Source organism: Leuresthes tenuis, unplaced genomic scaffold (genome assembly GCF_036924035.1).
Source record: "Leuresthes tenuis unplaced genomic scaffold, fLeuTen1.0.hap1 SCAF_11, whole genome shotgun sequence".
NCBI lineage: Eukaryota > Metazoa > Chordata > Actinopteri > Atheriniformes > Atherinopsidae > Leuresthes > Leuresthes tenuis.
This window is the reverse complement of record NW_027325365.1, coordinates 2,291,490-2,314,480: the sequence shown is the minus strand read 5'-3', so window position 1 is coordinate 2,314,480 and position 22,991 is coordinate 2,291,490. Positions and strand designations below refer to the sequence as shown.

Below are 22,991 nucleotides of genomic sequence, written 5' to 3'. Positions count from 1 at the left end.
GTCTAGAGCTGTGACAGAGGAGGGAAAAGAGCACGGCTAGCTTAGCATGTTTCAAAATGTCATCATCTGGAATTAAGTTCAACCGGTAAAAGTTACCCAAAGCTAATCTACAGATCCAGCCTAAACAAAGTTACAAATCTGGTTGTTAATTACCTCCAGTTTTGGGGCAATATAGATATTGTTAATTGCTTTTGTGGAAAAGTCTAGAGCTGTGACAGAGGAGGGAAAAGAGCACGGCTAGCTTAGCATGTTTCAAAATGTCATCATTGCTTTGGTGCTTAACTAAGATCTGGAAGTAAGTTTAACCGGTAAAAGTTACCCAAAGCTCATCTACAGATCCAGCCTAAACAAAGTTACAACTCTGGTTGCTGGTCCTGTGAACATCTGGATCATTAAAAGCATATCCAGATGTTTTCATGCTACGTTTGAGTCGTCATTGCAGTGGATTTATTAGCAGCAAATATTCCAGGGAAGCAGCGTCCTGTCGGTTTGAAGCAGGAATGAGGAATGATCTGTGTTCGAACAGCTGATGTGCAAACATCCTTGTTCAGGAGGTGCAGCACGTGTTAATGACTCATAAAGAAGCAGTTAAACTGCTCTCTGTCCCTGTAAGTTCCCTCCTCTTTTCTATGCTCCTTCACTGAAAAGTTCCTTCATCCTTCTACCCCAAGAGACTGCGGTCGGTTCCTTTGTAGCGAGTCACGTCCGCTCACTTCCTGCTCGTATTTTTATGCCGTTCTCACAGAGTTTCTGTCTGAAGCCACATGACTCGAACTTCTGCCTGAAATAAAGTTTTACAGGTTCCTAAGTGTGTTTTAGGGCTTTGTTGGAGGAGGTTTAGGGGAGCTTAGAGGAAATTCTAAAGAGAAGCTTCCTATGGGGTCATTGCTGATGTTTTTCTTTAGTTCTCTGGCTGTAACAGCTCAGTTTTAGTTCCTCTGAGGGGTAAATAACAGGTTCTATTGACTTCTTCTGTTAAACGAGTTATTGGAAGGGTTTCAAATGCTCCTGGAGGTCCTTGAAGAGGTTTCAGGTGGGCAATAAGGGGGATCCGAGGATGTTTTACCGTCCTTAACCTTAATCACATCCAATCTGTCCTCTTTCAGCAATCTTTGCTTGGCCATATTTGATCATATTTCAGGACACACTTCACAGTACCTGGTGGAGATTTTACTGATTAAATCAAACTGATAAACACAACCTGCAGACCACTCAGTCACTGTGGAGGCGTCTTCCTGCAGTTATGCCGCTCATCCCCTCACAAAGCGGCCTATCGGTGTTCGTGACATGCTTTGTGACTAATGCAGACGCCTCCATTGGTTTCAGTGTTGAAGCTCCTCTAACATGGAGGTCTCATTATCTCTAATGAGTAGCTGTTGAGAGTTGAAGGGCTGTTGATGAGAGCTCCTTGTGACTCAGACAGCGAACGGTGTAATAATATACAGTATTTGCCAGATGACGGAGGCTTTTATCCAAAGTGCTTCAGTTGCATATGTGTTTTAGAGAAGGTGGCTTTGGGGGAACGAACTAAACCTCTGATTCTATCAACGTTTCTGCTGTGACTGAATGATTTTGTCTGAATATAAGACTGGATCTCTGTCCTTATGCCCCCTCTGTGTGTGAAACAAACATCTGGAAATGATGCTTCAGTAACCAATGTGAACTTTCCCTCTCTTTCCTCAGTATGGGGAGGAGGAGGTGTGTTCAGATCGCTTGGACACTGATTTTCCGGACATCGACCTCTCCCAGCTGGACACCAGTGACTTCGACAGTGTCAACTGCCTCGGCGAGCTGCAGTGGTGCAACGATCAGCCGGCAGATGTGTCGCCGCCCTCTATCCACTACAGTACGGCAGACGAGCTCTTCGAGGTGAGCTTTCATCACCAAAACAAAGCTGTGCTTTAAAACTTTATCAGGTTAGCGATGCTCTGCCGCGAGGCTGTGGAGCAGCATCAGGATGCAGCAGAAACCTTCCATCTCAGTCTGTAAAATCACTTCTAAAGTGCAGCTACAGTCATTATATTTCCAGGATTTCTTATGAACATTTTAAGTTTAATTTGGATCCCTGAAACTGTACTTTAGCTGTAAGACTGCAGTTTAAACTAAACGCTTCATTCGGTGTCTGAGAGGCACCTTTCCGAGTTTGATTTACAGTAATCTGAGGGCCGTTTAGGGTGTTAATAACCAACCAGGCCCACGGTGCCGTTTCTCTCTTCCTCAGCTTGGGTTAAGCTTATTCATGAGGTGATTATGGCTGAAAATATGCGAATTGTTAGGATTTTTCTGTCCTATTGGAACTGTGGATCATCTTAACCGAACTAGTGAACACTGAGGCCTTCATTCTTCATTAGATTTAGAGAATTATGAGGCAAAACTCAACATAACGACTCTTTTAAGAGCACAGGCTAAAACACAGAATAATTCAGTGAAATGTGGGCAGATACTGCGGCTGTTTTAAACAGAGAAAACAGTCCATGGAGACTCTGAATGGGAAAATAACCAAAAAGAAAGCATCGTTGCCTGAATTAGCGAACGAAGAGCAAAATGTAACACACATATTTAAAGGGGAACTCCGGTATTTCTAAACTAAACCTTATTTCTGGCATGAAATACGTTCATCTACTCACCGAGAACAGTTTGGTGAAAGTCGGCGTCCTTCAGAAGATATTTAGATAACTGGAGATCCATATAACGGAGTGAACGGGGCTTAGAGGATGCAGCCTCTAAATAAGGCATTATCTGTCTTTATTTCACCAATACTTTAAGAAGAATGAATGAATGAACGTGTGCTATAGCTCTGTTAGCTCATAGCTGCTGTTATGTGGCTACTTGCAGCTATAGGAGAGCTAACGGAGGGATTTCTACACAGGCACTCTACTGGGACCACTTCATCCACACGCCCCCCTGCAGCACAGTTTATTCACTCCGTGCTCTGTGACAGTCGGCTAACTTCACACAGAGTTTGCTGCTGATAGTTTTGTGCAACATGGCAGGATATTTATCAGATTTAGACAACGTGAACGACGACTTTGAGTAAGATGGACGTTCTTACTCATGCACTCACACGCTTGTAACCAGGTAACCACAGCTGTGGCTCTGATTGGCTCTGACTGGGTGTTTAAAGTCAGTCACAAGTTATTTCTAAATGACTTAAAGGGGAACTACGGTATTTTTAAACCTCAACCTTATTTCTGGCATGAAATACGTTCATCTAGTAAATAAACTGTGCAGCAGCGGTGGGCATCGATGACGTCATCCCAGCAGGCGAGTGTGTATAAAGCCCTCTATAAGCCCCCCGATAGCCGCCAATAACAACAACACAGCAGCTATGAGCTAACAGAGCTATAGTACACGTTCATTCATTCATTCTTCTTAAAGTATTGGTGAAATAAAGACAGATAATGCCTTATTTAGAGGCTGCATCCTCTAAGCCCCGTTCACTCCGTTATATGGATCTCCAGTTATCTAAATATCTTCTGAAGGACGCCGACTTTCACCAAACTGTTCTCTGTGAGTAGATGAACGTATTTCATGCCAGAAATAAGGTTTAAAAATACCGGAGTTCCCCTTTAATATTCCGAGTAAAGCTTTGGTTATGAACTTGAAAAACACGCCGTAGCTCCGTCTTTTCTCAGCTCTTGGCCTCTGAGACACTTTGTACCACAGCCAAAGCCCTCTTACCCAATGACACATGCAAGACCCCGACCCCTGCACCCGATCCCTGTGCTAAAACTTTGACACAGAGCATGCCTCAGCGGGCACTGCCAAGAAAGTAATTCCCAGTTCAACTGTCTGTAATACGATGATGGAGGCAGTCCATCAGTTTGGACTGGCCCAGAGCTTCTACAGCAGCCAATGACAGCCCTGAGGCTCCAGTGTCCCGACTCTTCCTGGATGAATTCAGGGAATACCAGTCATATTTTTGCATATCTGATAGTCAGTCCTGGATTATTGATTGCGGAAAGGTTTCCAGCTTCACTGAAGTCTTCTGCTCCCGTTACAAAGGCTAAATTGAGAGCACCTTGAGAATAACCGACAGCAGGGAGATAAAGTAGCGTTTAGGTCCAGATCATCCGCCATGTAACCCTACTCTGCCGGTGGAAACGGCTCCGATGCTGTGAGTATTGTTTAAATGAAGACAGGCAAAGCATGCTGGGAATGCAGGTGAAGTAAATACTGACCGTCTCTGTCTGCACTCTCTTAGTTTTATCAAGTGACTGTTTGCCTTTCTGCTGCCGGCACCAAACAGAACCTAATGACTCAGTTGGGCTGTTTAGATCCACTCAGAGGTGCACATTAACAGGAATAGATGTTCCTCTCCTCTCTGCAGAGGCTTCATTTGACTTTCTTCCAGCCGTACGTTTCCCTCCCTTCACATCTTTTAGCTTCCAACATGCTTTCTGTCCTGAACCATGTCCACGTCTCCCAGTTCTAATCTCTATTTAGTGAATAGAGCTCATAGAGAGCGATGGAAGTGTTTTCCTTGTGCTGTACCTACCAGTCCCCGTCATCCCTCTGATATATTATATTTTAGCCGATATTGTATTGATCAGAGCGATGCAGACAGTCGGGCAGCATCTGATTATAAACACCAGTAATGAATAGAGTGATAAGGAGACAGATGAAGCCCCGCTGCAGCAGTTATTTACAGTAGCACATTGGAATTTAATCCCATGTTGGGAGGTATCGATCGCCCTCGGCTGTTAGGACTTAATTTAACCTTGAGCACCGTGGAGTGAGAAAGCTATTGAGTTAAAGAGGTTATGCTAGGCTACGTTATTACTTCTCTATGACATTATTTTGCTCTTTGTTTACACTATTACCAGAAATTAAACAATCTTATTAAACAGATTTGGTAATATTCATGGCTGCACTGGACTTTTTGAGCATCTTCTGGTGAAAGAAAGGGAAAAAAAGAGCTTTTAAATGAAGGTTTAAGCCCACAGCTCCGGTGATGTAGACATGCTTATGACTGGGATGTTGTACAGTCAGTAAAGCGGCTGCAATCATGTGTGATTCTGCTTATTTATCACTACATTATCCCAAACTCCAGCACAGAGGAAGCGAGGCAGCCAGCCTGACAGACACTGAATGAATCTAAAGATAAACAGTTTGGCAGCCAGGGACAGATAAGGCGGGATGATAAAAGGGAAAGACAGATGAATGAAACTTGGGCTTCACCTCTTCACCGGAACCTCAACAAGATGGCAGCTCCTCAACAGCAGCTCCTTTGTGGCTGAAAACAGGAGCTGGAGCTGCACTGAAACAGCGTTTTCTATTAACTACGCTTCTATTTTTGTGCTTTAAACTGAGTGTGCATGAGGGCTGCAGGATTATGACCAAAATCATAATCACATTTATTTTTTATCAATATTGTAATCATGATTATTAATCACGAAAAACTGGAAAAACATGGATTTTATAGTGTATTTTATGTTTTTTAGTGAAAAATTAAACTTTAAATTAGAATAAATTATGAATAATGCAAAATAAAACCCCAATAATTTAACATTTTAAAGCACTAACTGTATTGATCGGACAAATAAAAAGCTATCGCTGTTATTTCTGCGTGTCTTTGGGAGGTGGAAGGATCGGGTTCTGCCCGGTGCAGGCTGCTGTATTCCTCGTATTTAGGTTTGTGATGTATTTTCAGGTGATTTCAGGTGAATTTGAAACAAGTCCAGACGATGGTTGTCGCCCCGTTTCGAGGCTCAAGCTCCTCCTCATCCCCAGATGCTTATTCTGCTGGATTCTTCTCGGCTTTCTCTTGCTCTCATCAGTCTAACTCACAGACTGTCTAACCAGCTGCCTGCAGGCTTGTTATTCAGGCAGCTTAATGAAGCCTTAACCATGCTGGCGCCCCCTGGTGGCTGGAGGACTACTGGTTGAGAACATGTGGTTAGAAGCAGGCAGCAGAGCTGCATTTTGACTGTAAATATAGTTGATGATCAGGTTTAATTTAATTGTGGCCTCCAACATCGTGATCAGGATCAAAATAAGATTAATTGTGTCAAACCGAGAGAGTCGAACTGAGCCACATTTGAACATTTATGGGAGTGAAGACGACTGGTTTGTTGCTACAGAGATCGAACTGATCACTGGAATTAATAAGAGAGAAGAGAAGAGTTTAGATGGAGCTGGTCAGAGTGAAAAGAGGATGTTGATGGAGGAGAACGACACTCACATGTATCCGTGAGACACTTTTACACTCAGAAACCTCTCAGAGGACACTTGTTTTCCAACTGTCCTGATGACTCATGACTAAATGATTCCAGTCGAGTGGATTTTTGTTGTGTGACAGTTGAGGGCTGGAAAAGAAAAACCTGCTTGCTGCAACACTTGAAGGTTTCGTTTAATGCAAATAAATATATATATATATTCATATATTTGTTCTTTGACCAGCAGATCTGATTCTGTCTGAAGTCTTCACTAGATTTAGTAGTGGGTCCAACTAGTTTAATACTTCAAATCACTGGGAAGGTCAGAAATAACAAGCTTGTCTTTTGGCCTTCAGTATTAGTCTAATTTAAGAGCTTCTTTCACAGTTCGATACAGACATGGGACACGTGGTTTCTCTGCAGGCTGAAAGGAGGCAGGAAACTGAACTGAACTGAGGATGATCTGTAGGTTTCCTCAACAAACATTTAGTCGGTTTGACCTTCTGAAGTTAACTTTCCCGTCACCGCAGACGGTGGAGAGCAGCGACCGGCTGAAGCAGCGTCGGTTCAGCTCTTATCTTTCCTCACAGATGCTGCTCTTTGTGCCCAAGAGCAGACGTTTCCCAGACTCAGAGGAGCAAACAGAATGACACGTGCACGCCGTGGCTACTGTTACAGGCCGCCATGACGGGGAAAGTGATGATGATGAAATGAGGCGATAACGCCGTGACGTCAAGAAACCAAAAGCTTGTTTTCTCATGATAATAATTAGCTTGTTATCACGTAAAAACAAGCTTTGTTAACTCAAGATAAGAACGCTTAGCATCAAAATGAATGATTAACTTTAGCTTTAAAGGTGAACTAAAGTGAATTAAGACCTTAATTTTTGAGTAATCCTGCTTCTAAACAAACTCTCGGTGCACATCACAACCAGCGCCACGAGTGCTTCAATGTTTAGTACAAATACCACGAATGGACGGGTGGAAACAAGACTTTAACATGTAGAAATGCTGAAGTTTCAAAGGTAGGAGGCAGTTTCACACAGGAAAGCAAAGAGAAGACGTCCAGCTCCTCCATTACAACAGATTCTGACCTTTGACCTGACAAAGTTGGGGTCAGGTGAGCTTCATGGAGTCATGTATGAGCGTCTGAAAGCACATGCAGGCGTTGCTTTAACTTTAAATTAACTCCAGATAAGAACGCTTAGCATCAAAATGAATGATTAACTTTAGCTTTAAAGGTGAACTAAAGTGAATTAAGTCCTTAATTTTTGAGTAATCCTGCTTCTAAACAAACTCTCGGTGCACATCACAACCAGCGCCACGAGTGCTTGAATGTTTAGTAGAAATACCACGAATGGACGGGTGGAAACAAGACTTTAACGTGTAGAAATGCTGAAGTTTCAAAGGTAGGAGGCAGTTTCACACAGGAAAGCAAAAAGAAGACGTCCAGCTCCTCCATTACAACAGATTCTGACCTTTGACCTGACAAAGTGGGGTCAGATGAGCTTCATGGTGTCATGTATGAGCGTCTGAAAGCACATGCAGGCGTTGCTTTAACTTTAAACCCGCAGACACCACTAAAACGTGTCTGCAGGGACTTCCTGTGCGCACCGAAGCCCGTTCTCGGTTGAAAGTGACAGGCTCCCATGTTCTCTCCCTGCAGATAGAAGAGGAGAATGCGGCTCTTCTGGCCGCGCTCACAGACAGCTTGGACGGCATGGTGGATGCCGAGGTGGGCAGGCTGTCGGTTTTCCCCGCTCTGGAGGAGGAACCCAGCCAAGAGGAGGAAGACGAGGACAGTCTTCCTCTCAGCGCCGAGGACTTCAGCCACTCCCTGGGGGCCGAGACAGAGGACCCGTCTCTGGTAAGAACCCTTGTTGTTAAAGCTGCTGTTAACCTCACTTCTGCTGGTCCCTGAACACAACATTCCCCCCTGAATCAGATATATGTGATATATCGTTTCTTTGCAGCTCAGAAAGCGAAGCTTGTTGAAGTGGATCCTTTACTTCATGCTTCAAACCCCTCCCATGCTGTGCCCCCCCCACCCCCACGCATTCTAATCAGCGTTTGCTAACCTTGATGTTCCTGGAGTTGGCCTGCGAGGTTCAAAGTCCACCTTGAACTCCAGGAAAAAAGTTTGGCACTGAGGCACAAAATAACCTTTCATCCCTCCTGCTCCTCGTCTGTTTCTGTATTTTTGGGGCCGTTTCAGGGACAGAAATGAAGCCTGGAACCGGGAGACATTTGGTTTGAGGTGCTGGAGGATGAGATTAAGAATCAGAACGATGTTTCGGATCATGAGCAGCACAGGGCAGGAATCCAAAGTTAGCTTGTTTTCAGGCCTGGCTCCCCTCTTTCTCTCTTCACACTCTGCTGCTGGGTGCCTCTCTCTGGGCCCCTCCATCTTTCCCTGAACCACACTTCTAGGAACAGAGGTTGTTTTTCTCCCCCTGATATCAGCCCCTGGCTGCACCTGAGCCCCCCCCACCTCACAACAACACATTTCACATCCCTTTCCAGGCAGTATTGTGCCCCATGTTCGCTCTGATGACAAAAGAACGCAGCCCTCTGCATCCTAATTGAAGCAGGAAGCTATTTTGCTGCAATAAACGGCTTATGATTAGCGCTGTAATGTGGCCTTATTGCACTTGTCAGGTTGAAATCTCCTTAATTTGACTTAAATTTCACAGCAAAACAGCTCTACTTGCAGGGTTTTCTGGCAGGCTCTGATTTAGTTGCAACTTACAAAGATGCCATTGTTTGGCGGTCCCGAGTCAGTCCGGATGAGTGAACACCTCCAGCGTAAATATTCACCCGGCTGCTCTGCCCTCCCGTTTTCAATTACACACCGAGCTCAAGTGTAAAACAAGTCTGCCAGCGAGGATTTGTTGAGCTTTAAAGAAACCAGGCTGGGTGTTTAGCAACATTTCAGGACTCCCATAACTTGTAGCAAACAATTAAAGGTGTCCTGCGAGTCCAGAATGATTCACTCAGACAGGACTCCCTCCTTTTCGGTGGTATTCGGATCTTTTACCATTTCTATCGCTGGTTTTGATAAAATCAGGTCAAATAATCCTGAGCCTGTGTGGAACAGTGGGTCAAAGTTGAACCAGGCTGTGACAGATCTCCCGGAGCAGGTTCGGCTGTGTATTTATGACAGTCGGACCTATTTTTAGTGGCTTCTTTTCGTTAGCATCGTGTTTATAGCTGCTACAGGATGTGAAAGGATTGCCAGAGGACAGGACACCCCCTTCCAGCCTGATGGATGAGCAGCAGTGCGTGTTTACGTGGAGTTTAACAGCCATTAATGGAGGCCGGGCCGACTGTTAAATGCCACCAAGTTCTAGTTTTAGTCCAAAACCACGCGTCAGCAGTACTGAGAAGTCACCTCCAGATTTTCAGTGATCTGTCAGCTTGTGTCGGTGAGTTTTTCCTGCTTCATCCAGACGTGACCGAGTGACCCACAGCTTCTCCTTTGACCCTCGCTGTCGTTTACTCGGATAAATCGGACGAGACGATTGATTTTTTTTACGATAAATGGATCAAACACTCTGGACCCAGGAGAATAAGGCAGATGACGTGGAGTTCGGAGACAGATCAGTTTAATTCGAACCTCTTTATGCTCCGTGCTCCAGTCCATGCTTGAATCTCCCTTCTCTGGCTGCAGTTCCCAGAGAATAACCTTCAGAGAACAACCTTCTAATGATTCCTCCTGCAGTCAGCCCTAAAAACAGGATTTTCTGCTCCTGTAGACTCCAGCCGGCTTGCTGTTGCCTCATACCTTTGACAGCTGCTGAGATAACACCTCTGTCACCAGCCCTCTTTCTGTAAAACCACCTCAAGCTTTCTGCCTGAAATAGTGTCCCTCAGGTGTCGTTTTGGCGGCACCTGTAAGAAGCTAAGACTCCTGTCGCTTTGTGGAGTTTCTGTGCCTGAAATGAGATGCATTGGATTGGAAAAACTTCCAGTATGCTTCACCTAAGCAGCGAATACTTGCTTTTCCTCACTTTTGACTAGTTTGAAATAGAATCCTGTCCCCTTCCCTGCTTTTCTGCAGATTTACGCGGCGGTTCACTCGTCTGCTGATGCTCAGCTCCTCTGACAGAAAGCAGAATATTTCAGTGTACCAAATATAAATCACATCCTCCTGAATCCTGACCCGGTTTGCACCGCACACACGGTCAGTGGCTAAAAAAGCAACCTGACAGAAAGCTCTGGTGTAATAACATAATGCTCTTCACTCTCCTGAAGATGCCACATGTGTGTTTGAGTGTGGGCTTCATCTCTTTCCATCAGCTGAGTGCTTCACTGTCACATGACTGCTGTCACTCATGCGTTCAGACCGGCGTGTGACGCTGACCTCTACTGGTGAGGAGTGGTACTGCAGGTGACCTCACCGGGGCCCGAATGCAAGTAACAATTTGGGTCGATCAGTCAGTGGACAATATGTTTATACAAATGCTGTTATCTTCATTCAAAGTGGAGCAAAATGTTTTTGTTTTACAACTAAATGGTAAAACCTGTGTTGTGAGGTCCGGGGTGAAGCAGCAGGTGCTTCTGGACTCTTTGGAAGATGGTGGGTTCTTATTTGTCTTTATTAATTAACATCTTTTTGAACAACAAAGGATGATTTGCTTATTTCTATTTAGGCAAATCATCCTTAAATGATGTTAGCCCATGATTTCCACTCATCTCTGTTGGCATGTGCTTGCAGTTCCACTTTTACTGAGTCTGTTAGTGTGTTCCGCTGCAGAACAAGGCCTCTATTGATGATGCCAGAGGAGGAGAGTGGGGCATAGTGAGGAGGAAGAGGCTGTTTGAGGGGCTCTGAAGCTGTCGAATGTGTTTCACACAGACACAAACCTTCAGTCTCCTCTCCTCTTTCCTTAATGGGGCTCTCAGAGGAGCATCATCAAACACTCGGAGCCAACTTGGCTCTCCCCACGGCCACAGTGGCCCCATTAGCCATGCAGGCAATCTTCCCGTTCAGTCAATTGACCCAGAAAGTTTCCTTTGGTTCCAGCCAGTGCTGCTGGTCGGTGGTGCTGTGATCATGAAAGCATCGCGGTGCTAAAGTGATGCAGCTTGGCTGAACTTTGACCTGCACCAGCGCTGCTGCTGCTTCTTCCGTTTGATTTACAGAGATTCAACCTTTAATGGTGGGGAACCGTCAGTCCTTATGGGACATTTATAGAGCTTGTCACCTGTAAAGGTGTGAATGTGCCGCCTCTCCGGGGGTCAGGGGTCACGGGGGCAGCAGCCTGAGCAGAGAAGCCCAGACGTCCACTTCCTCCTTCCTCCTTCCTTCGTCTCTGTCCAAACCTGCACATCACACACTTTGCTGAGTTTAAAGCTAACCGGGGGCTCACAACCCGCCGCTTCTACTTCTTCTGCCGCCGGAAGCGGCCAAAGGGGCGGGGCTTATATGTATAGCAACTAGCAGATATATATAATAATCCATCCATACATCGGTTCCCTCTTTCACCATGGATCCTAATCTGGGCCTTCTTTGTGTTTCTTTGTGTTTGCGCTCTGCCCTTTTCCACTTTTTTTTCGCCTTTTTTCCACCTTTTTTCCACTTTTTTTCCACCTTTTTTTGCCTTTTTTCCACTTTTTTTTCGCCTTTTTCTGCCTTTTTTCCACCTTTTTTCCGCCTTCGGAATCCAGATCGGCCCTAATTGGCTGTTGTCGCGTAGTGTCACTGCTCATTTGCATAAAGTTGAGCCTTTCTCAACTCTTGAAGCTCATGAAGCTCACAACGCCGGCCGCTCATGGACGCCAGCTTACATTGAAAATGAACGGCAGCTGGCTGCTCACGACGCTTTTGGTGTGAGCCGCCGGTTAGACTGATGAGAACAAGAGAAAGCCGAGAAGAATCCAGCAGAATAAGCATCTGGGGACGGCGAGGAGCTTGAGCCTCGAAACGGGGCGACAGCCATTCTCTGGACTTGTTTCTAATTCACCTGAAATCACCTGAAAAAACATCACAAACCTAAATACGAGGACTGCATGAAGGCCAAAGCTAATGCTAATTCACAAAATCCCCGTCTGTGTCCAGCACCGACCCAGAGAACCATTACAGCACCGGGCAGAACCCGATCCATCCACCTCCCAAAGACACGCAGGAATAACAGCCATAGCTTTTTATTTGTCCGATCAATACAGTTAGTGCTTAAAAATGTTAAATTATTGGGGTTTTATTTTGCATTATTCGTTTGCTCTCTGCCGTTTTCTGCCTTTTTTTCCGCCTTCGGAATCCAGATCGGCCCTAATTGGCTGTCGTCGTGTAGCGTCACTGCTCATTTGCATAAAGTTGAGCCTTTCTCAACTCTTGAAGCTCTTGAAGCTCACAACGCCAGCTTACATTGAAAATGAACGGCAGCTGGCCGCTCACGCTGCTTTTGGTGTGAGCCAAAAGGTTATAATTTCCAAGGAGGTTTTCCAGTGACTGCGTTGAAAATCTGCCAATGAACAAGCTGGCGTGGAGCTGAACTCTGATTGGCTGCGGCCCTCCCAGCGCCTGTCCACACAGGAAGCTGAGTATGCAGAAGTAGGCGGTTTAAAGTAGACTTTAAAGGTAAAGATGTGACAGAAAGACTAAACCGGGGTTGTGATTGTTCCCATTAAAGCTGCACAGCTGCTGTTGGAACCAGCAGAACAACAACTCCTCTCTCATTTACATTCCTGTGGCCAAACCACCTTTTACTGAAGCTCCAGCCATCATCAGAGGGGATGAAATTGTTCACAAAGGCAGGCAAGATGCCTCCATCTCCCAAGAGATTCAGAGCTGCAAAATGACCGGGGGGGATACTGCATTTAGTGAACCATCTATACCCAGAGCTCCTCCAATCCTCATTCCTATCACATCTGTGTTTTCTGCACCATCTACTGTAGCAAAAGCTGCAAAGCTTAGTGGGAGATTTGCTCCTTAAGCTGATTTTATATCAACTGATAGCCCTGTCATAAAGCCAAGAACTGGGATGAATGGGTGGATGAATACACAGATGGGAAAAAGGTAATGAAAGGAAGGTAGGAGAAAGCGGAGCGGTTGGGTTGGTATCCGACTGAAAGGTAATACCCAGGAAGGTTTGTTTTGATCTAAAGGAACAAGAGGAGTGGAAAAGAATGGATAGAGTGTGAGAAAGAGGGCAAAGTTGATGTGACAGCATGAAAGGTCATGGGGAAATAAAGAAATAAAAAGAAGAGAATAGAAGAAGAAGAAGAAGTCAGAATCAAACAGTGCGTTAGGTCGGATGGAGAATGATGGAGAGAGGACGGAGCGTCACGTTCTGAGGAGAGAAAATGGCTGAATCCAGCACAAACGGGCCATGGAGCTGCCAGCTTTAGTCAAGTGATAAATGTACAGTATCATGGCCTTTTCCTCCTTATCCCCTGATACAAACATCCATCTGCGGAGCATTAACAGCTGACAGAATATAGATTAAAAACTGGGGGAAAAAAGAGTCAAATGTTTCCTTTTTCTTGTTTTAATCTCGGATTTGACTGATTTACTGCATCCAAACATTCCTCCTTTGCCTTGTCATCTCCTGATGAGCTCATCAGACGTAGCCCCGCAGTTATCTACCATTATTCCTTCACTAAACCAGAGCAGGGCTCCAGAATCCAGGAGAATCCAAGCACTAACACGCCTTCATTTAGCAGCCTGATGGATGCCAGCCTGCAGATGTCTAATTTACGCCTTTTCATATGTTTTCTGCAGCTGAAGAAGCTCCTGCTGACTCCTCCCAACGTCCCCACGGGCATCGACGTACACAAAGATGGACTCCATGGCCATCGCTACGGCAACAGAAGCCTGCGCCTGCGGCCAGTCAGACCTGTGGCAAAGGTGAGGAGCAAATGACTGAAAGCATTTGAAGAATCTCCCTTTATTTAGAAGCTGAGACTTCTGTGGAGGCTGCAGATCTCTGTGTTTTCTGGCTGATGCCTCATTCCTGCATCCTCCAAACCGCTTCCTGCCAGGGTGGCGAGCTAAGGCCACGGTTAGCAGCCTGTAAATATCTCCTGTTAATACACTTCATGTATGATCTCACACTGACAAATGAAAACTTTATGGAATAGAGTTTGGCTTTTGGACAGGATCAGAAGTTCCTTTCCTCTTGTTTTCAGTGGGATTCTGTTCAGATTCATAAGTCTGACAGATTTATTTCAGCTTTTCTATTGATCGGTGTCGCCATCATTTTGCAGTGAAAGTCTGATATCTTTGCAGAGCTTCTCTGCAGCTTTGCCTCATGTCAGGAAAATATGAATCCAGTCATATTATCGGTCTGCTGTGTGACTTAAACTGACTCCAGTCACCGCTGCGGTCAAAAAAAGACTCAACATGGCACCAACCTGCTGCTAGGTGGTTGTTTTGGTCCCATCTCCACCTTTCATAGTGGAGCAGGACATGTGTCGGTCAATAAATCGACTTCCCACTCATGCCTGAATAATGGGACAATGACAGTGGTGCAACTGAATGGAAAAGTCAAGCTACAGTATAAACAAAGTTTGGCTTCACTGTACGTCGAAACAAAACGTGGTGACATCATCCGGTTACCTTTCAGGGGAGAGTTCAAGTATAAAGTCAATGTTCAGTCAGCTTTGAGGAGGATTTCCCACCATGAAGGGATCAGATCCGGGTCTTAGATGCTCTCTTCATTTACGGGAAACATCATCGAAACTGCAACCGGCAGCAGACTGAATGTTTTACAAGAAAAGCTTTGAGCCTTGAAGCTGGCGGAGGCCTTCAGCTGCTGGTCGTGATGAATGTGGTGCTGGGGAGGAGACGACGTTTACAGTGGCTGCCACTGTATGACTTGGCAGTAATTGGATAGCTGCTAGCATTGTACTTCAAGTGCTCATTGATTACAACACCAGTCATTTATCTAGTACAAGCACAAAGAACGGCAAGCCTTCACACAGACTTCTGCTCAAGTGAGGAGGATGCAGAATACCCGCTGGAAGCAGCTGGGGAAAAGCCAAGCCTGTATCCATCACACCTCCCCGCCGCTGGCCCTGTGTGTGAGGGCTGCGGTTCTGGAGTGGCGTGGCTTTGCTGTGGCAGATGGTGGAAGTATTGACTGACAGGGCAAGAGGGCAACAGTGAATCAGAGCGTCTCCCTCTCATCTCGCTGTGTGTGAGTAATATAGAATCAGCCATTTTATTGCAGCTGCACTCTGAATCATCCCTTCACAAAGTCAGGGGGAAGATTTACTGCCGTGTGCTCATGGATGCTGAAAACTGGAGATACGCCCCCGCCTTTAAACGCGGTTCTTTTTCCTTCACATTGTCAGCGTTTGACGGTGTCGTGCACCGTTTAAAGCAGAGAAACATCAGTAGAAAATGGCCGGGTTTCATCCACGGAAGCCTGAGATTGTGTTGTTGCAGATGTGAATCACGACAGGAAACATCACAATGAGAAACTCCTGCATCTGCCTTTGGGATAGTTCCCAGAGTTCATCTTATCTGTGCCTCCTCACCCGCTCCGTCCTTCCTCATCCATTCCTGGATCACATGACATTAATTCCACATTTTAAAATGAATAAATGATTTAACTTTGTGGCTGTGAAGCAGGGACATCTCAGTTGGATATATGCCTGTTACTTCACCTGCTTCTGGTGGAAGAAACCGAGACACGAGGAGATGAAACTAGATGAGGGGCAAACCTTAACAGCAGCCTCAGAGCCTTTAAATGCAGAAAAATGTACATAATTATCGAAATAAAGATAAAGTTCCAAAAAGTCTGAGACATAAACCACAGCTCCATTTTCCTTCTGTTCTGTGGAATAAAAGCTGTGTTCTGTGGAATAAAAGCTGCAGAAATCAGCTGGGTTCTGTGGAATAAAAGCTGCAGAAATCAGCTGGGTTCTGTGGAATAAAAGCTGTGTTCTGTGGAATAAAAGCTGCTGAAATCAGCTGGGTTCTGTGGAATAAAAGCTGTGTTCTGTGGAATAAAAGCTGCTGAAATCAGCTGGGTTCTGTGGAATAAAAGCTGTAGAAATAAACTGGGTTCTGTGGAATAAAAGCTGTGGAATAAAAGCTGTGTTCTGTGGAATAAAAGCTGTGTTCTGTGGAATAAAAGCTGTGTTCTGTGGAATAAAAGCTGGGTTCTGTGGAATAAAAGCTGGGTTCTGTGGAATAAAAGCTGGGTTCTGTGGAATAAAAGCTGCAGAAATCAGCTGGGTTCTGTGGAATAAAAGCTGTGTTCTGTGGAATAAAAGCTGTGTTCTGTGGAATAAAAGCTGGGTTCTGTGTTTCAGGAAGTCTGACACCTGTCTTTTATCTTTGCTTGTGTGCGTCCCAGAGCGACCTCCCTCAGGAGCGAAAGCCCCGAGCGGTGCGACCCGCGGGCCGCCTGTGCACAGAGCTGCACCGCCACCTCACCACCGCCCAGGACATGGAGATGGAGGACACCCCGGCTCCCGACACCGAGGAGGACGACGAGGAAGACGAGGACAGTGAATCGGAGGAGGATGAGGAGGAGGAGGAGGAGTCTTCCAGCAGCGAGGTGGAGGGGGCTGCGGTTGTGGCGGTTCCCGCCGAGCCTCCCAAGCCTCAGTTCAGCTCGGAGAAGGAGCTGCACTCAGTGGTGGAGCTGATCACCTACATGCACACCTACTGCCTGCCCATGCGGAAGCAGCAGGGCTGGGAGCGCAAGGACCGCGACCTCCCCAGGCCTCGGGCCAAGCCAGAGGCCTCCCGCCCCGCCTCCACAAACTCTCACAGCAGAGTTGTACTGGTGGCCGCTCCCGGGACTGCAGGGAGCCTGACTGGGGCAGGCAGCGGCGTCCCCAGGAGGCTCGCCTTTGCCAGGCGGAGGGAGATGAAGGCCAACTCTCTTCTACGCGAGCTCCTGCAGCAGAGCAGCTCTTTCGATGTGAGCAAGCCTTACAGACTGCACAGCCCTCCATACTCCCACTCACACAGCCCCAGCAGAGGTGGAACAAGTGCTGCCTCTGCCCAGTCCCCAGCTTCCACCAACCCCAAACCAGAGCTTTGTAAAGACTCACCCTCATCCGAGAGGAGAAACTTTAACTCTGAGCCACCACAGAGCCTGGAGGAGCCCGCAGAGGCCAGCGGCTCTTTCTCAGTTCGCCGCTCCAGGCGGCTGGCCTCCTTTCCCAGCCGCTTCGCTAAAAGGTTGCGGCCTGGGCGGGTGAGGGATGGGGACAGCAAGGAGGAGAAAGAGGAAGGACAACCAGGAGTCAAACTCCTGCCGACCCAAGCCGGAGGGGGAACCACGACGGAGCTGCAGCCCGAACATCTAACGTCAAGCGATGGCACCACCTCAACAGAACCGACCAAACCCTGCTGCCACGGTGAGAAAAACCACACTCCCAGCTTCTGTTTGGACTTAATCTCACATAGTCTGCTCCGACACTTTCTCACATATCACTGACTTGATTTAGAGCACGTTAGACTTGGAAAGACACCAAAGTTTAGACGTTTAACTGGTTTTATTCCGATTACAGAAAAGCGAGCCTGCCTCTGTCTGCCGCTCAACCCAAAGCCCACAGGGTGAGTATCTCCATCCAAAGAAACTTCCACTTTAGACACTTCTGATGCCACAAACTGTTCTGAGGACCTGCTGTGGGTAACGTTGACCTGCAAAGTTCCTGCTCTGAGCTCCAGGAGCGCCACACGTGAAATGTAGCATCGAGAAGCAGCTGAGATCAGCTCTCAGGTCCTTTTCAGACCATTTCTTGCAAAGACTGAAACATTTTGGTGTTTTAAAGAGAAATCACAGCTGAGGATTTACTTAAATTTATAATAGAACTGAGGTGAGACCCTTTATGTTGTATTTAGAAACTAAACAGGCAACAGCTTTTATGCCGTTTTGCTTCACATTTTTAAAAAAATACACATTTAGTTGTTTTTTTTACTACTTTTTGTGAATCAGACGCCATTAATATCAGAGTTGAATTAAATCATCAGACATCAACCTACTTGATGCTCTCCTGGTCTAAAGGAGTGGCTGATTTGTCCCTTCTGGGCTGCTGTAGGAGGCAGAAGAGCTGCTGATGGATAAAATGCAAAAACATTCTTATTCAGACGTACTGCCTCGTCACACAGGGACGACGTCGTGGTTAAGTCGTTAAATTACACGGTAAAATACATTTTATTCTCACTTTGCCGTCATTTTTCTATATCACCATGGCAAATAGTTACTGAAAACGTTCGTTTACCTTTAAAGTGTCTGAATTCAGCTTCATGGGAGCTGTTTCTGAGCACAGCTATAACAACATAACGCCTGCTAACGTGTGAATTACTGCGTTTAATCACCTGCCTAAACTGATTTGATCCCATTTGTTAGATTGTTTCTTATAAAAAGCGCTGCTTCATAATCAGGCTCCATTAAAAATGCAAACGTGTTGCCACCAGGAGAGAAAACCACCGAGTAAAAGCCTTTAAAACGGGACTCAGTGTGAGTTATTCTGCAGTCAGAATGGGGACAAAAAGACTTTATGCAGGTCAAACATAAGCTTTAAAGTAGATTCTGAACTTGTAACAAGATGAACGAGGCCCACATTCATCCTTTTTCATCCAGAATCTGAGCCCCTGTCCGGCTAACTGGGATTTTTTGCTCTTACTTTTCCAAATTAACCTCGAAACTCTGGACCCCGTCCAGCTCCAGCCAGTCACCGAGCTCCGCGGTCTTCTGGTAAAAACCCCAGGCGACTGTCCATCCTCTAACCGAATCAGTCTTCTGAAGCACTCACTAAAAGAGGAAAAAAAACTTTGTTTTCCTGTTTTTTTTGTGCAGGGTAAGTAATATCCTGCCTGGAGCCAATCCAGTTGGTGCAGCTCCTGCCTTTCATGGCAACCGTAGAAATAGAGACAGACAGCCACAAATAGAGGAAGAATAGGGGAGAGGACATGTGGCTGGTGTGATAAGAAATGAGAGAAATGCCAGGGAGGCACATCATTCAGAGTCATCAGACATCAGCTGGAACACCAGCACGACAGAGCCGTCTTTAACTTCTCTGCTTCTCTGTTTGTTCATCACCAGAGAGGCGCAGTACAGCACCAAGCCTTTTGAACAGACGCTCAGTGTGGATCTGTGTGGAACAGCAGGTGAGATTTCATTTGTTCTGGAGGTAACTGGTTGCTCTGGACCAGCCTCCACGGGAGGATTCCTTCCAGGCTGCAGAGACGTAAAGGGTCCTGGGAGAATAGTGAAGCATTTGGGAAATGGGCTTAATCTCACAGAGTTGCCCAATAAGAATGAAGCCTGCAGTCTGTTAGCTTAACAAAGATGGAAGAATAAAGGTTCATTTCGCTCTATCGGGGGTTGTTTTCATGTGCATATCTCTTCCCCGCTCAGGTCTCACGCCTCCCACCACCCCCCCTCACAAATCTCTGGAGGATGAGCTGTTTAAGCCAACAGAGGGAGGAAAGGGCGGCGGCGGCGGTGACGGCGGAGGTGGCGGCGGGGAGTGCTCCCACCTGCCTTCAAACGCCACAAAAAGCTCATCCTGGCTGAGCCGTTCCCACCACCAGCGAAAGCTGCCAGAACAGACAGAGCTGTACGCCCAGCTGCGGCGCATGGGCCAGGCGGGCGACGCCGACACCCAGCGCAACTTCGGTGACCACGACTACTGCGTGCTGAGCCTCGGGGAGAGCCGCAAGCGTAGCGCCGCCATTCTTGGCGCCATATTCCAGACACAGGGAGCGAGTGAGGGAGACGTTGCACCCAAAGCAGGCGATGATCAGTTACTGGATGAAAAGGGCAGCGAGAGCGTGGAGGAAAGGCTGGTGACAGAAGTCATAGAAGCACAGGAGCAGCAGACCACCGTGGTGATGTCATCACCTCCATCAGACTGCCAGTCAGCAGCTGCCACACCACCGGTTTCTGAGGAGGAGGCCGAATGCTCGTCAGCCTCCCGCTCACCTTCACCCATCCTCCACCCGTGTCCCGACTCCCCCTCCAGCAAAACAGACTCCAGGTGAGGCGAGAGAGGATGAGAGGAGCTGCATTTAGGATAAAGTTTTACACATTTTAGCAGAAATGCAGCTCGTCATCATCAGTAAAACTAAATATTTAATGTTGAATGCTCAAGGTTAAAGAATAGCCCCTTTTTCATCTCTAATGTTCTACATATTCAGAGAAAAAAAAGATCATCTGGTTCTTAACGGGTCTTAAAAAGAGGAAAAGCAGAGTGTGAAGAACGAAATATTTATTAATCATCATCAGCCCATCAGTCTGGGAAGGGTTATAAGGCCATTTCCAGACTATCTGGAGTCCATCATTCTACAGAGAGAAAGATTATTCACAAGTGGAAAACATTCAGGACAGCTGTCAATCTTCCCAGGAGTGGACGTCCCAGCAAGTTCACCCCAAGGTGAAGAAGCCCAGAGCTACATCTCAGACTCTACAGGCCTCAGTTAGCATGTTAAAGGTTAAAGGTCACCCCAAGGTGAAAAAGCCCAGAGCTACATCTCAGACTCCACAGGCCTCAGTTAGCATGCTAAAGGTTAAAGGTCACCCCAAGGTGAAGAAGCCCAGAGCTACATCTCAGACTCTACAGGCCTCAGTTAGCATGTTAAAGGTTAAAGGTCACCCCAAGGTGAAGAAGCCCAGAGCTACATCTCAGACTCTACAGGCCTCAGTTAGCATGCTAAAGGTTAAAGGTCACCCCAAGGTGAAGAAGCCCAGAGCTACATCTCAGACTCTACAGGCCTCAGTTAGCATGTTAAAGGTTAAAGGTCACCCCAAGGTGAAGAAGCCCAGAGCTACATCTCAGACTCTACAGGCCTCAGTTAGCATGTTAAAGGTCAAAGGTCACCCCAAGGTGAAAAAGCCCAGAGCTACATCTCAGACTCTACAGGCCTCAGTTAGCATGTTAAAGGTTAAAGGTCACCCCAAGGTGAAAAAGCCCAGAGCTACATCTCAGACTCTACAGGCCTCAGTTAGCATGTTAAAGGTTAAAGGTCATGGCAGCACAGTTAGAAAAAGACTGAACAAGGATGGCTTGTTTGGAAGGGCTGCAGGAGAAAGCCTCTTCTCTCTAAAAAGAACATGGCAGCACAGCTTAGGTTTGCAAAGCTGCATCTGAACAAAGCTCAAGACTTCTGGAACAATGTCCTTTGGACAGACCAGAGCAAAGTGGAGATGTTTGGTCCTAATGCACAGCAGCACGTTTGGAGGAAACCAAACACAGCATATCAGCACAAACACCTCATACCAGCTGTCAAGCACGGTGGTGGAGGGCTGATGATCTGGGCTGGTTCTGCAGCCACAGGACCTGGGCACCTTGCAGTCATTGAGTCCACCATGAACTCCTCTGGATACCAAAGTATTCTAGAGTCAAATGTGAGGATCAGGGGTTCACTTAGTTTTTGTTTAATTAAATAATCTCATGCCATGTGAGGTTGTATTTAACCTGATGAGGACCAGATGATTTCTATGTCCTGATATGTTAGAATTTAAGGTGAAACCACCTTTCAGCCACTCTCTGCCTGCATTGAACTGTGCAGCAGAGGCATTCAGTCGTTAAATCTGCTCTAATGTTTCAGCAGATCTACACTGGATTTGTTCTTAAACCTCTCATCAGCTGAAAGCCGTACTGTCTGAGTTAATAGGGTCAAAACTCGTGTTATTCCTGTGCTGGTGAAGGTTTTCAGCCAAATGTGGAGATGCAGCTGTCAAAGTTCACTGAATCTGATGTAGTTTGACTTGACAGTTTCACTCTGAATGAGGTCAAACGATCAGGTGATGTGGAAAAATGTGAGGCCTTAAGAACAGAGATGCTTAACGGCAGCAGTTCAGCTGCTTTCTCACATGTGATATTTAACTTTCGCCTTCTTTTTCCTCTGCTTCCTCCTTCAGTGAGAACTCGGAGCTCTGTCCTGACGACAAACAGAGGAACAAAGCCAAGTCTGACGAGGTACGCCGCTCAGCCTTTAGAATTCACAGCCTTAGCAAACTGTTCAGGCCTCTAAATGTCAGTAAACACAGAAAAGTGCGCTCAGGTCTGGAGTATCAGACTCCATCAGAGGGCAGAACCACAGGGCGCCGCGGCCCACTCAGCCTGCCTCCTTTAGCTCAAACATCTATCAGTATTCTGGATTGTTGTCCTTTGTCCTGACTGTTGCCATGGTTCCCCTGTTGCCAGGACAACTGCCAGGTGTTTTACATCCACAACCTGCCAACCAGCGTCACCCAGAACATGCTGAGAAAACGCTTCCAGGTTTTCGGCAACACGGAGGAGTGCAAGGTCATCATCTGCAACGAGTGAGTGTCCCGATAAATATGCACCAGGAGTTTTATCTTTGCTCAGAAAGAAAAAACAGACTCTGATCAACACTGTCCTGCTTTCAGTTCTTAGGCTCCTGAACAGTCAGAATGGGATTAATTTTCCCTGTGGAGGCAGATTAAATGTGAATTTAAAGCCTTTTTGTTGCAGACAGACCTCGTTCTTGTTCATTTTAAACTAATACAGCACTGAAATGGTTCGTGTGGGAGAGAAAAAACAGACTTTTAGGCGTGTCACATGCATGCTTTGCTGTATTTTCACCTTCCTGTGTGGTTGCAGGGAACGCTGCGGGGTCATAAAGATTCGGCAGGCAGGTGTTCAAAGACACCGGAGAGAACGGGAGACGGTGTGTCAGAACGGGAACGCCGGCCTCAGGAGGCTGACGAGGAAACGCTACATCGATCTCGGTAATCAACAACAAGCATCGACATCCTAAAGCCCAAAGTAGCAGCTTAGGATTCTTTTTCTGCTTTGTCAGGTTGCTTTGAATACATTTTGAGAATAAAAATAGCTTTAAAAAGAGTTAGAAGTGTGAACTAAAGTGTGATGAAAGTATTAAAGGGAATGTTGCAAA

The 22,991-nt window shown here is 46.4% G+C and overlaps 1 protein-coding gene across 1 annotated transcript in view; it reads left to right on the top strand.

Moving 5' to 3' along the window:
• ppargc1b (peroxisome proliferator-activated receptor gamma, coactivator 1 beta) overlaps positions 1–22,991 on the top strand; it is an 83,459-nt gene that overhangs the window by 53,634 nt on the left and 6,834 nt on the right. Inside the window, exons 2-11 of the mRNA XM_072395142.1 lie at positions 1,684–1,869; positions 7,824–8,024; positions 13,881–14,006; positions 16,465–17,479; positions 17,633–17,678; positions 19,171–19,235; positions 19,486–20,107; positions 21,991–22,048; positions 22,277–22,395; positions 22,697–22,824. Of these exons, the coding sequence (XP_072251243.1) occupies positions 1,684–1,869; positions 7,824–8,024; positions 13,881–14,006; positions 16,465–17,479; positions 17,633–17,678; positions 19,171–19,235; positions 19,486–20,107; positions 21,991–22,048; positions 22,277–22,395; positions 22,697–22,824 (2,566 nt within the window). The remainder of the gene's footprint in view (positions 1–1,683; positions 1,870–7,823; positions 8,025–13,880; positions 14,007–16,464; positions 17,480–17,632; positions 17,679–19,170; positions 19,236–19,485; positions 20,108–21,990; positions 22,049–22,276; positions 22,396–22,696; positions 22,825–22,991) is intronic.